The 13,315-nt window shown below is 47.5% G+C and overlaps 1 protein-coding gene across 1 annotated transcript in view; it reads right to left on the bottom strand.

The window, feature by feature from the left end:
• fnbp1a (formin binding protein 1a) overlaps positions 1-13,315 on the bottom strand; it is a 26,650-nt gene that overhangs the window by 5,327 nt on the left and 8,008 nt on the right. The window contains 6 exon segments of the mRNA XM_008299729.1: positions 14-146; positions 5,899-6,008; positions 7,247-7,261; positions 9,895-10,086; positions 10,189-10,365; positions 13,091-13,237. Coding sequence (XP_008297951.1) covers positions 14-146; positions 5,899-6,008; positions 7,247-7,261; positions 9,895-10,086; positions 10,189-10,365; positions 13,091-13,237 — 774 coding nt within the window.

Raw genomic sequence — 13,315 nt, 5'->3', positions numbered from 1 at the left:
GTGTGTGTGCTACCTGGTTCCTCCGGAGCTCCTCCTCCAGCCGCTGCAGGTTCTGCTTCACCTCCTCCAGCCGCGGCTCCAGACTGCCGGCGTCTCCCATCTGAGGGCTGCGCTCATAAACCTCCCTCATCTTCAGCAGAGCGTCTCTGGAACACACACACACACGCAGCCTTTAACACACACACACAGAGGAACACACAACATCTCACACTGTAGAGGGCCAAGCAGCAGAGACCCAGACACTCTGTCCCACAGCTGAAGATGTGCCAGGAGACCAATCAGAAGACAGCTCACTCCAAAGTCGACATGGAACGTCTGCAGAGCGACCAGTCACGGCCCTCTTGGAGACACCAGGACGTGTCCCACCTCCACCAGAACCTGGTCACTGTGAGCACAACCACAGCTCTGGAGAAGAGGACATGGCATTGTTCTGGCTGACCTCCTGACCTTTCTCTCCCATGAACACACAGAACTTTCTCCACCACAAATGAAGGACATCAAACATCACCGGAGTGATGAACCTAAATCTGGACTCAGTCTGTGGTAGCAGGTTGAGACGGACCAGAAGAAGAACACCTCAAACCTGAAGAGTTTGTGGGACACAGAACTCAGAGACCTCCTGATCGCTTTCTCAGCCATGAAGACACAGACGGAGGAACCGTACAGCTGAACCAGACGTTTACGTCCACCGTAGAAGCAGACACAGAACCTTTATTTCTTCCTGTCTGACATTAAATCAGACCAAACGTTTCCTGTTTCAGCTCAGTCAGGATCACCAGCATTAGTTCTATTTGCTAAACACCAGAATAATGAGAGAGAGAACTTCTTTACTACTTTCTTCAGAGTCAGAAGTTTCCATCCATCTCCTCAGTATCTGCTAGCGTTGCCTTTAAACTCTATGACTTTGGGTCAAACGTTCTGGGTTTCCTTCCACAAGCTTCTCACAACAGTCTGATGAGTTCTGGCCCATTCCTCCTGACAGAACTGGTGGAACTGGGTCAGGTTTGTNAATAAAACCTAACAACTTTGAATCTCTGTTATCAATATTAATCTACAAATCAAATCTCTGACTACATAAATCAATACTTGCCAAAGTGGTGGACAGCACCGAGGTTCTGCTCCAGCAGAACCCAGCTCGCTCCTGTGATGGTCCCCGTTGGCTCCAGCGCAACGTTCAGTCCCTTTACCCTGGGTCACTATAGCTCTGGACCTTGTTTGTATGGTTTCAGCTGCAGTCAGACCCTCCAGTCAGAACCTCCAGTCAGAACCTCCAGTCAGAACCTCCAGTCAGAACCTCCAGTCAGAACCTTCCTGATGATCTGTTCCTGTATAACAGGCGGTTTTAACCGTCTTCATGTCGCCACCAAACAAACAGTTGCTGCAGCACACTTGGACTCAGCACCTGTCCCTTCCTGGAACTCTTCTTCACTTCTGCTTCATCTGCGGTGCACTCAGCAGCGCCACCACCAGGCTCAGACAGGCGCCTCCTCCCTGCTCACTCTGTGTTCCAGTCATGAGAAGGAGCAGATCTGCCAAAAGGAGAAATTCTCTGCAGAAATATCAGGAATCCTCTGAAGTCCTGGCCACAGGATCCACCCACACCTCCATCAACAGCTGCTGCACTCACTTCCTCTCACAGCAGAAGTCTAGGAGCCATCTTTGACCACACCCTCTCCTTCGACCATCATAGCCAGCATATGACCAGAACAGCCTTCTTGCCCCTAAACTCATCGCCTGCCTCCGTCCGTCCTTCCCCTCTTGAGCTGTTTTCATCACATCCACACTTGACTACTGCAACAGTCTTCTTTACAGTACATCATCCAAATTGCTCAAGAAACTTCAGTACATCCAAAATTCTGCTGCTCACCAACTCCATCCAGTGAATCCACTTCAAAACCCTCCTGATCACCTACAAAGCTCTCCATAACCTGGTCCCCCTACCTGACAGAACTCCTCCACTGGCACACTCCCACCCACACCCTCCGATCAGCGGGTGTGGCCTCCTGTCCATCCAGACCAAATACTGGATCTGGGCTGGCAGGGCTTTCTCCATGGCTGCTACCACCCTCTGGAAGGCACTCCCCAAAGCATCAGAGAATCCTCCTCACTCCTTCAGGGCTGTCCTGGCCATGTTCGGCGCTGTGCGATGACACATGTTGTGAACTGCGCTATACAAATAAAATTGAATTGAAATAAAGACATATCTTTTAAACACTGCATACAACTCATAATTCTTTCTCATTATTTTTGTTTGTCTTGTTCTTACCTACTTTGTAAAGTGTCTTGAAAAGCGCTGTATCAGTATTACTGGAGCTCAGGGCGAGTGCAGCAGCTTTAACTGTAGTGAACTTACAATGTCCTGTTCAGTGGGAGATCCCTGCATGTCAATGACTTGGTCTCTTCTGCTCACCTAGATGCTGTGTTTTTAAAGGGGAAATGAAGCACTCAGTCCAGTTAGCATCGTTCACTGCATGTATTTCCACTCTACTCAGAGGGTGTATGACAAACATGAAAAACGTTAGCATATAAAAGGGAAAAGAAGATTGTTTGGTGTCGTCTCTACAGAGGGCGCTGCCATCTTGGTGTACGATAACCAGTGACGTCACATGGCTGGTTAGCGTCACAGGTTTAATGACAGACTGTGGGCTATAAAGACAGCAAAAGATGGAGACTGAAGAGCCACAGAGCACCAGAAGACAAAGGAAGCCACTACTGCATTACTCCTGATAGAAGAATGAATTTACAGGGTTAAAGCCATGAACAGTTCACTTCCATAACCTGCTGCTGAAACAGAGACCAATCCTGATGCTCTGCTAGAACCACTCAGTACCAAGAGCCTGGATGGGCTCTGACTCCAGGGTTTGTAGGAACACTGTCCGGAGGAAGATCACACTGAGGAGAAGGTGGTGGAGTCCAGCAAGCTGGCAAGTTCACCGGCCCGCCAGACTGAAGCCCGACGTCCTGTCAGTGTTCAACTTCACCGGCTGAAACGTCGCGCTGCTGATCAGCCAACACAGCCCAAAAACAGCCGTACAGCGGCGTCAGTCCACCGCAGGGAAACAGAGCCACTGTGTTTAGCTACATGGAGCTACATGGTGCTAACTGGCTAACTATAAACTGCTGTATGGACTGGGACCTGTCTCAGACACGTAGTTGTTTGATAGGAACATCATCACCCACAGCAATAAAGTTCAACACAACGCTTCCGAATGTGTCTAACTGGCACGTTTCACTGTGAACACCTGTTGTCCTCTAGCTCAAAGATTTCCATCACATCGTAGCAGCATCAGAGTTAGCTAATGGGAGCTACGCTATGCAACATAGCAGCCAAAATGACTGTCAGAAATAAAAAAAATCAGCTACAATCACTGTAAACACTCGGTCATCAGTATTCTAAACTCATGTCATTTAATACCAGACTACAGGCCAGAGCTCAGAACTGATGCAACCTCTAAAATATACTTCTTACCTTGACTTTATGTTTTCCAAATTTCCAATTGTGTTATCATCCTCATAATTCTTCCCTTTGCAATGTGTGCAAACATCCTTTGTTCTTTTAGCCAATGAAAAAAATAAACTGTATAGAAACCCACAATGTCAAGCAGTGAAGTGCTAACAACTAAGCTAACCGAACTACAAACACATAAAGTACACGATATACAACAAGCAAACGTAACTAGAAACTATGGGGGCCAGAGGACAGGATCCTCATTCATCATCAGAGCATACGAACATTCCTACAGAGAGCATGGACTTTATCACACAGCTCTGACCATGCTTCCACCTCGCTGACGAGTACCTCGATCTCAGTTTCAGAAAAGTTCCTCTTCGTCGTCCTTTTTGCCGCGATGATGACGACAAGTGAGGAAAAGAAACCTTCACTTGTTTAGACAGAGGTGTGTTGCTGCCGTATGTGGTGATGTGGAGGCGTTCCTGAAGGCAACGAGCACGGAGGTTAAGAACCAGTGGGATCTACCAACACTGATGATACCACCCCCGTACGCACGTTTGATAAATACAGATTTCTTTGTACTTACACTCTAAATTTCATGCGTACGACAGAATTTAGAAGCTTTTCTAGGCACTGATGATAAATGAGGCCCCTGGTATATATACAAAGTACTAAACTATGAGCCCAGCAGGTGAACAGGGAACTTAAGTGTGGACGGAGGGGACGGGAGAGTGAATCTGGCATCGGCAGGAACTGCCACAAAGAGGGGGAGGCAGGTGACAAGATGCAAACTTGAGCGAATGGAGGGTTCTGACTAAGATCAAATGCAGGGAATGGCAGGAGACCAATGGAGAGGAACCAAGGTGGAACAGAGCAGCGAGGAGGGTCCAAACTGGAGGAACAGGGAAAACCAGGTACATAAAGGTAACAGCAAACTTCAGAGTGGCTACAGAGGCCAGGGCTTACTAACAGTGGTAGTCAACAGTCCAGCATCAAGTCGTGACTTCACTTCGGCTTATATGGCAGAGAGGCAGCTGAGTTCAAGGTGTGCCACTCCTCGCACAGGTGTGTTCAATGAGGTAATTATCCAGTGGCTGCACCTGCCCAGATTCCCCACACATGTCCAGCTCACAGCCACCTGGAGGTAGAGGATAGTGGGAGAGAGGGAAAAACCTACACGAAACAGAGCCAGAGGTAGAGGACTAGTAGTCTCAGTAGTACCAGGAGTAGTCACCTATTCTCCTGTGCTTCAGTTTGGCTACGTTCGCTGCCAACCCGTGATCCAGTCTTCATTCCAGACTCCCCACACGTGTCCCTCTGCTGAAGTCATGTGGTCCACCTCCGTCTCCTCCGGCTCCCCCTCACTAGTTTCTCATGTTGTAGTGGCCCCATTTCTCATCTACTCAATCAGTAGTATATTTGATAGGTTTGTATTTGTTGCAGTAAGTTTTTGATTTACTTGTAAGTATAGTTCGTCGTCCTTTAGAGGACGTTTTGAAATATTTCTAGTTGCAAGTATCTGTTAGTAGTAGTTTACTGTTCCGGTCTGTTTATATATATTACGCCAATATTACCATTCCAACCTTCAACTAACCTTAGTTCGCCCTTTTGAATCTTTGTTAGTAAAATAAATATTGTTTCATTGATTCTACGTTTTTGTGGTCGAGTCTTTTGTCTGCACCTGAGCCTTTGCAAGCCAAACCGTGGCATTGGTAGTACAAGTAGTAGTATCAATCAATCAATCAATCAATCAATCAATCAATCAATCAACACAAAGTGCTTTAAAGACAATAAAATATAATGAAATTAGAGAAGTCCTCTGAGAGCTCAGACCTCCTCCCAGCAGCTCATCTCCGCCATGGTGTGATCTCCAGCCGATGTTGAAGTCCTGATTGGTTTGTCTACAGTTAGATTCATGGAGGATCAGAGCATAGCTTTAGCACTGAGTTAGCATTGATATCATTAATAACAAGCTGACGGAGTGATGGACGCTCGTTCTGTTCTCAGATACTTTCTACACTGACGTTATTTCTGCAGTTCCTCACTGGCTTTAAGCTGTTAGCTAACGCTATGCTAGGTTAGCATAACTACAGTGATGACATTGCTAACATAAACAGACAGAGAGCAACTTAAGCTAGGTTAGCACAACTTTAGCAATTCAATGTAAATGAAAAGCATGACCGATGCAACAAAGCACTCGTCAGTCGTCCTGACTCATGGCAAAGAGAGTTAAATTGAACCAGGAGACATGCTGAGTCATTGTTAATGTGGACCAGGAGACNGATGGATGGATGGATGGATAATATAAGTCTTCATGTTCTCACTGTTGAAAGCGTGTGCTTGTTTTCTTAGTTGTACTATTAATGTACTTTATGTGAAATTCCAGATCTATGCATCACCACACGTGTTGTGTGTGTGTGTGTGTGTGTGTGTGTGTGTGTGTGTACCTCTGCTCTCTCTCTCTCTGGATCTCCTGGCTCATGGAGCTGATTCTGCTCTGGAGCTTCTTCCTTCTCTGCTCTGGAGGCAGGTGGCTGCAGTCGGCTGGACTGGAGCCCTGAAACATTCCCTTCATGTCAGTCAGTGTTTATTACAGATCACACATCATCAGGTGCTCTGTGAGAACTCACTGACTCTCAACTGTATCCCCTCTAAGTAATCAGATTACTGTTGCTATGGCGCTGTGAGAGTGGCAGCAGCCAGTTGCAGCAGCTCCTTCCTACTTTCTGGGTTTTTAGCTATTTATCTTGATTTTGCTTCAGTCTTTTTAATATTTTCATTTCACACAGCTGCACCACATTTGTGCGGGAACAGTGGAGATGCAGATGCCGTTTGGTTGGTCTGTTCTGTTGCCGTTGAGCCTCTGTTGTTTTACACTCATGCACAGCTGTTGGCGCTGATCCAGGCTGGGCCACCGTCGTGGAGAGACCAGACATCCCCGATGAGCTGGAGGAAGAGGGGATGCAGGGCAGGAGAGGAGAGGCTACAAGCCGTCCGTCTGTCCATCATCATGGGCAACGGGAGGTCTCTCCCTAATGGGCTGGAAGAGCTAACAGCTAACGGCTAACGGCTAACAGCTAACAGCGCTGAGCCGGCTGCAGTGGGAGTATCGGGAGTGCAGCCTCATGTTGTTCACAGAGTCATGGCTGAACAAACTCACTCGCAACATAGAACGGATTCACCGGGTCAGAGCGGACCGGAGCTGGAGGGAGAGTGAAAAGAAAAAAGGCTGGGGACTCGCCATGTATGTGAATGAGAGGCGGTGTAATGCTAGCACGTTAGCGTCAAAGAGCGGCGCTGCGTGAAGGATGTCGAACTGCTGGCGGTTGGTTTGCGGCCATTTCACCTGCTGAGGGAGTTTTCACACGTCCTGGCGATTACAGTTTCCATCCTCCCCTCGGCTGACGCTGCTGGGGCCTGTGAACTCATCCATAGCTCAGTGTCCCAGCTGCAAACATCTCACCCTCAGTCTCTGGTGGTCATCTCAGGAGGCTTTAACCAGACATGGCTCTCTACCACTCTCCCCTCATTCAGCCAGCATGTGATGTGGACCGCCCAACCGGAGATGGTGGGCCTTGTAATCTAACATTAGAGTAAATACGCTACTGGTCTACTTAAAAGTAATCTGATTACTGTAAGGGGATGTAGTTTAGAATAATTCAACAGTGATATTTCAGAGGAGTGAACTCACTGCTGCACACTGTAAATATTTAGCAGAGAAAGACGCACAGGAAACAACAGTAAACATGATGTGGTGTGAAGCACCTGAATGCTGCTGACAGGTGAGATACTGACCAGTTTCAGTGACAGCTGTCCAGTCAGGAAGGAGAGCATGAAGGAATCACAACAATAAAACAGCAGATAATAAACACCATAAACATCATGAACACCATAAACACCAGAAGTATGGATTTGTGTGTCGTGCTGTTGTGTGTTGTGCATGTTGTTGTGTGTACAGGTTGTGGGTTTGATTCCCAGTCTGGATAAACAGGCCTCCAATAGGGTTACGAGGTTTGAACCTTCCAATGCTACACCAGCCCAACTCAGAACACAACAGAGTAGAACTAAAGCCTCATGGGCTCGGACGTCGCCTGGATTAAAAGGTCCAGTTGACTACTGGGAAGCAGGACATGCTGCTGAAGCGACTGGAAACAGACACATGGACTCGACATAAGAACATAGAAGTGATGGGAACCTACTACAACAGCAGGCCCAATGGTGGATGGATGAATGGGAGATCCACCTCCCACTAACCAAGAAGCAGCTAGTAGAACAGAGCTCTAACATAAAGAGGAACAAACTACTGCCTGTTGGAAAGGCTCCAACACAACCTTCCTGAACACCAAGCAGATCTGAGCTGACCCCAGGAGAGGAGAGCAGTGCCAACCTGCTGCCAACCCACCAGCACTCATGAACCTACATCCACATAGCTGAGGACAGGGATGGTGGACAGGCTAAGCAATGTCAACTACCAGATAAGACTACATGGATCACTGAGTCCCATCAGAAGAGATGCCTGCAGATGTTAACACAGCTCTACTCACTATCAATACTATCATCATCATCACAGAAACAAATGAACTTTTGTATGCCAAAGTAACAGTAACTCTCGAAGCACTTGGGTGAAAGGTCCACAACATAGCACGCAGAGACTGTTTCCCATTGAGGAGAAGGCTGGAAGCTGAGGAACAGAAAAGCCTGCAGGGACGTTAGTCGGTGAACAGAAGTGTAGAAGGGGGTCATGACAGACAGGTCCTGGATAAGGATGAAGTGAAGATATCTATAAGGGAGGCTCTAGAGACTGACAAACAAACCAATACCAAGTGGCTGGGAGATCTAAGACCACAGTAACCTACCTCCTAGAACAAGAATCAGTCACCATCACCAAATCAGCCATCCAACAGTGAGTCTCAGGTGTGAAGAGCTGGACAACACCAGGACCTGATATGATCCACTCCTTTTGACTAAAGAAGTGAACAGTGCTCCATGGTCCCCTGGTGGCAGAGATGAGTGAGTTGAAAGTGGCCCACACTCATCCAGACAGCCTAATACAGGGTAGTCATCAGTGTCCTGTTAGTCTTGCATAGTTCCAGACACTGTTGTAGGTGCGGGACATTGAGTTGTAGGCTTTCATTTAGTAAGTCCATGCAGTGCTTAGACTGGTCTTTCTGGTCTCAGAGTCTTCGGTGACTTTTCTGCTGAACAGTAGCTGGTGCTTCAATCCTCTGGCATTGTTTCCGATGCCCTTCTGAGCTTTGCTCATGTATTTACTTGTGTATCTACAAAGCATAGCTGCTATGATGCCTGAGAGGAAATTCAGTGTTGTGAAGAGGCAGGGTATCAATTGGTACTTAGAAGGTCTTGCACTCTTGTGGAAATCTGTCATGATCAGAATTGTCCATTCACCGAGATGTAGGTGCAGCTGTGAAGAACACTGAACGACAACCCCGAGGCCATCACACAAGTCACCATCAAGTGTGGCATATACCGAGCTAATGTCATGTCCCCGCTGCTGTTCTGCATGGGCCTGCATCCCCTCAGTCAAATTATTTCAAACAGTGGGTACAGATACAGGTTTAGAAGAGAAGCAGCGATTAGCCACCCTGTACATGGCTGGTATCACGCTGTACGCCAAGAGTGAACATCAACTCACTGATCCACCTCACCAGGATCTACTGCGAGGACATCAGGATGATATCCAGAATGGACAAGTGTGGCCTCATGGTGGCACAGAGAGGGAATACGATCAGGACTGAGAGGGCGGAGTTACGAGAAGGCAGGATAGCAGACGTACAGGACAGGCACAGGCACCTGGGTATCCCACAGTCCAATGGAAGCCAGGTGTAAGACAGGTGCTGAGAAGTCAGCTCAATGGAAAGAATAGGATCCAAGCCATCAATGTGTATGCTCTACCAGCCATAAGGAACCCAGCTGTGGGAAAGAGCAAGATATAGATGGGGAACAAACAAGTATTACAGAGGCATCATGGCAGCACAAGAACAGGCTCTGAACAACAAATCCATAAAGACAGGAAGTTGACCACAGCTGACTGGACCTCAGCTACAGGGTGCATAGAAGTCCCTGAGAAGTTCAGCACATGGTAAAATCCTGTGGGGCTTCAAGCTCCATGAAGAAGTACCAGGAGCTGAAGGACAAGCTGGAAAAGATGGGGAAGGTGAAACCAAGGCAGTCCCAAAGGCAGCATTAGGGGACAAGCCCCTAAAAAAGTTGTTGGAAGTGGCTCCAGTAGATTCCAGGTACAACACCTGAGGTCTTGGTCCAGAAGATTGCAGTCCAGAAGAGGCAAACATATTAAACTCTCCAACTCCCAGAAGCAAACAGAAACTCCCAGGACTCTGGTAGAGGACCTGAGCTGAAGGAAGACACACCCCACCCCACCATATATATTATATATATGTAAACAGGATATGTCGTGCATGTACCCCTCTCTTGAGGCTGCGAAGACACTGCTTCCTGGTTCTGGAGCCAGAGGTCATGAGGTCATTCAGCCGCTGTGCGATTGGCTCTCTGGAGGCTGGGGGTGGGGACTGGGGACTGTTAACCACACCCCCCGGTGAAGGTGAGGTTGGAGGTGGAGGTGGAGGCTGCCGAGGGGAGGACAGGAGGGTCAACAGCTGGAGAGAGAGACAGGTGATCAGTACAGTCTGCCAGTGGATTTCTGCCAGGTGAGGCTTTACCTGCACTATGTGTATCTCTTCGTGTGTATGTTTGTGTACCTTGTTTTTGCGTAGGAAAGGCCACAGCTTTCTGCTGTGTCTCCGCCCTTCAGTTCGGTTGTCGAGGTAACTGGATTCAGAGATGCTCCGCCTCATGGTGGCGCTGTAGTCTTCGAACTCAACGTCCCCTGGAGGGTCAAACCCAGATTTGTACACCTCCACCACCTGACGGGTGTCCTGCACACAGACACACACAGTGTCACACCTGAGCTGTGAGCTTTACGTCCCTCAGTGCTGCCTGCAGGAGGCCAACACAGTACAAAGACGTATTTGTGATGCTTGTTTATGTTGCTGCTCTCTGCAGCTTACACTACCCGTGCAGCAAAGGCTAGCATTGCAGCTAAGGCTAGCACCACTGCTAAAGCTAACCCTGCAGCTAAGGCTAGCCCTGCCACTAAAGCTAACCCTGTTGCTAAAGCTAACCCTGTTGCTAACGCTAACCCTGCCACTAAAGGTAACTCTGCAGCTAAAGCTAGCCCTGCAGCTAACTGGATGGGTCTAGAGATGGTGCTGAACTAACAGCTAAAAACTTTTGATTCTCCACCTTTATCTCTAAGCTGTAAAAAGCACAAATCCAGTTCTGAGTCACCACAACACAAACAAATGGCAAATCACACTAATGCCACTACAGTTCCACCACTCTGCACACCAAGAATGATGAACCACATTTATGTTTTTCAACAGAAACCCTTATTTTACAGAGTGCTGCACACATATGTTCACAGCATGAAAGGTCATGATGGCAGCTACTGAAAGTCACATTGTGAGCTATGGCTACTTTAGCCTAACTAACTAACATCAACAGCCATCTCAGGTCACCAACAGGAACATTTCAGGATGTGAACATTGTGATAGCATGTTGTGAAGTTAAAGTGCGAGCTCAAACGCTGAGCTTTAATTCTGTGTTCAGAACCGGATGTCGTTTCCTCCTTTAAATGCTCCGTGACAATGTTTGCATTTTGGTTTTTGATTGTCTATGACAGACACTTGATCATCAACTCAAATACTACATATCTCTGTACACAACTCAGGATTTTTTCTTTGTTGCAGTACTTTTGTTGCTGCAGCTGCTTATTTTGTTGTTCAGAACTTCAGCATCTATACTGCCTTCACTGCCTGCAGGACTGCAGAAACACAAGGCCAGCACATTTTCAAGAGTTTGGCATTGACTTGGTACCAAAGCAACTATTCTACATACACTCTTCACATCCTGACTGCACCTTCAGATTCTGTTGCTGAAAATCACAAACTGGATCTCTGACAGGGACGACCCACTGAGGAAATGCTGGATGAATACGCAGTTTACTGTAACCGCTGAGGAGGATTTCAGAGACTGGACGTCTCAGAGGTACAAATGCTGAGAGGAACTCATCCCAAGCAGCAATGTGAAGACAGCAGGCATGAGGCAGCGCGACCTCTTCAAGTATTCTGATGTATTCAGACTGATCCATGATTCCTGGTATGTGATAAATAGGCCGACACCACAGTAAGAGAAGCAGCTCCATACCATGATGCTGCCGCCACCGTGCTTCACGGTCTTCACCGTGTCCTGTGGATTCGGTGTTTGGGGGTCGTCTGCAGCCCTAGACCCAGACAGAACAACCTAGCTGTCATCAGTCCACTACATGCTTCTCCATTTCTCTTTAGGCCAGTCGATATGTTCTTTGGCAAACGGTATCCTTTTCTTTTTTTAACAGTGGGACTCTGCGGGCTTCTCGCCGAAAGATTAGCCTCTCACAGGCGTCTTCTACCTGCCACAGGACTCACAGGTAACTTCAGACATCTGTGATCTCCCTGGAGATGATCCTTGGCTGAGTCTTTGCCATTCTGGCTACTGTTCAATCCATTCGAATGGTCGTCTTCTGTTTTCTTCCACGTCTCTCTGCTTTTGTGTTCCATTGCAAAGCACTGGAGATCATTTTCTGCACGTCTCCATGCGTTTCCTCTCTCCAGTTAACATTTTAAATACAGCACGCTGTTCTTCTGAACGGTGTCTGGACCGAGCCATCTTCCTCAGGTTTTCAGAGAACTGCATGTACAACTTGTGCCGGCTTCGTCCTTCAGTCAGGCCACCTGAATGACTCACTGGTTGAACTCCACGCTGCAGCTGTCACCTTGAACGCACCCCTTCAGTTAATGACTCAGTTCCACAGACTCAGGAGCTGCATGTCAGGAATGTTGGGTCTGTTGGGTTCTCCGTCTCTGCTGCACCTCCTGCTACATCATTTGCCACGTAATAATATAATTGCTACCAAAAACAGGCTGATGTGGTTACTCATGTTGGACTGCTATTATTTGAACACAACTTTAAAATGATGACCACAACAACGCGTTCTGGCAGATGAAAACAACGGAGCATTTTCTATTCATTAAACTCATTCCTGCGGGGATGTGAGTTCATCCTCTGCTTCTGTTTTCATGATGGTAGCCAGCAGTTAATTTCATTGGTCACTGGTGTTTCTGACATGTAGCAGGTCTGTCTGTGTGTCTCTGAGCGACCCACTCTGGTGCAAAAAATAATCACCTGCTTTCATGTAAATGTGACATCAGAACACCTTATTTGACTCTGTCTGGTCTCTCAGCTGTCTGTGCTGCTGCAGTAACTGATGGAGACTAGAAGCTGATCTGTGCACCGTTACTCCTGTTTTTTTGCTCATTTACAGTACGTGTTCAGAAGTGACCATGTTTGTGGAACTGACAGAACAGGTAACACTTAAAATGTTTTCTTGGGGTGTAAAGTTTTGGGTGCTGATGCACCTAAACAAAAAATTTAGTCACACAAGTGCAACCAATGTAAAAAGTTGAGTGTGAAGTGTGAAGCCTTGTCAGATCAAATCCCTGCAAGACAAGCTACCAAAACTCCACTAGAGCTGTAACAGATTCAAGCTAAGAGAAGACTCACCTTTCTGGGCTGGATGCTCTCAGCAGCATCCATCGTGGCATCCAAACAGCGACTCACAACAGGAAGAACTTTTCTCTCTGCCTCAGCCGACAAACGCATCGCTTCACCGATTCTCTCGATCCGCCGTTCTTCCATGTCCTGGATACGCTACAAAACAAGGAACCACTCTGCTACACCCAGACTTATAAATACTGGTTTACCTGGTGTATAACTGGTACCAGTGTG

The sequence above is a fragment of the Stegastes partitus genome, unplaced genomic scaffold, assembly GCF_000690725.1.
Source record: "Stegastes partitus isolate 25-593 unplaced genomic scaffold, Stegastes_partitus-1.0.2 Scaffold1452, whole genome shotgun sequence".
NCBI classification, from domain to species: domain Eukaryota; kingdom Metazoa; phylum Chordata; class Actinopteri; family Pomacentridae; genus Stegastes; species Stegastes partitus.
Note: the sequence above shows the minus strand (reverse complement) of the source record. Positions and strands in the feature narration are given on the sequence as shown.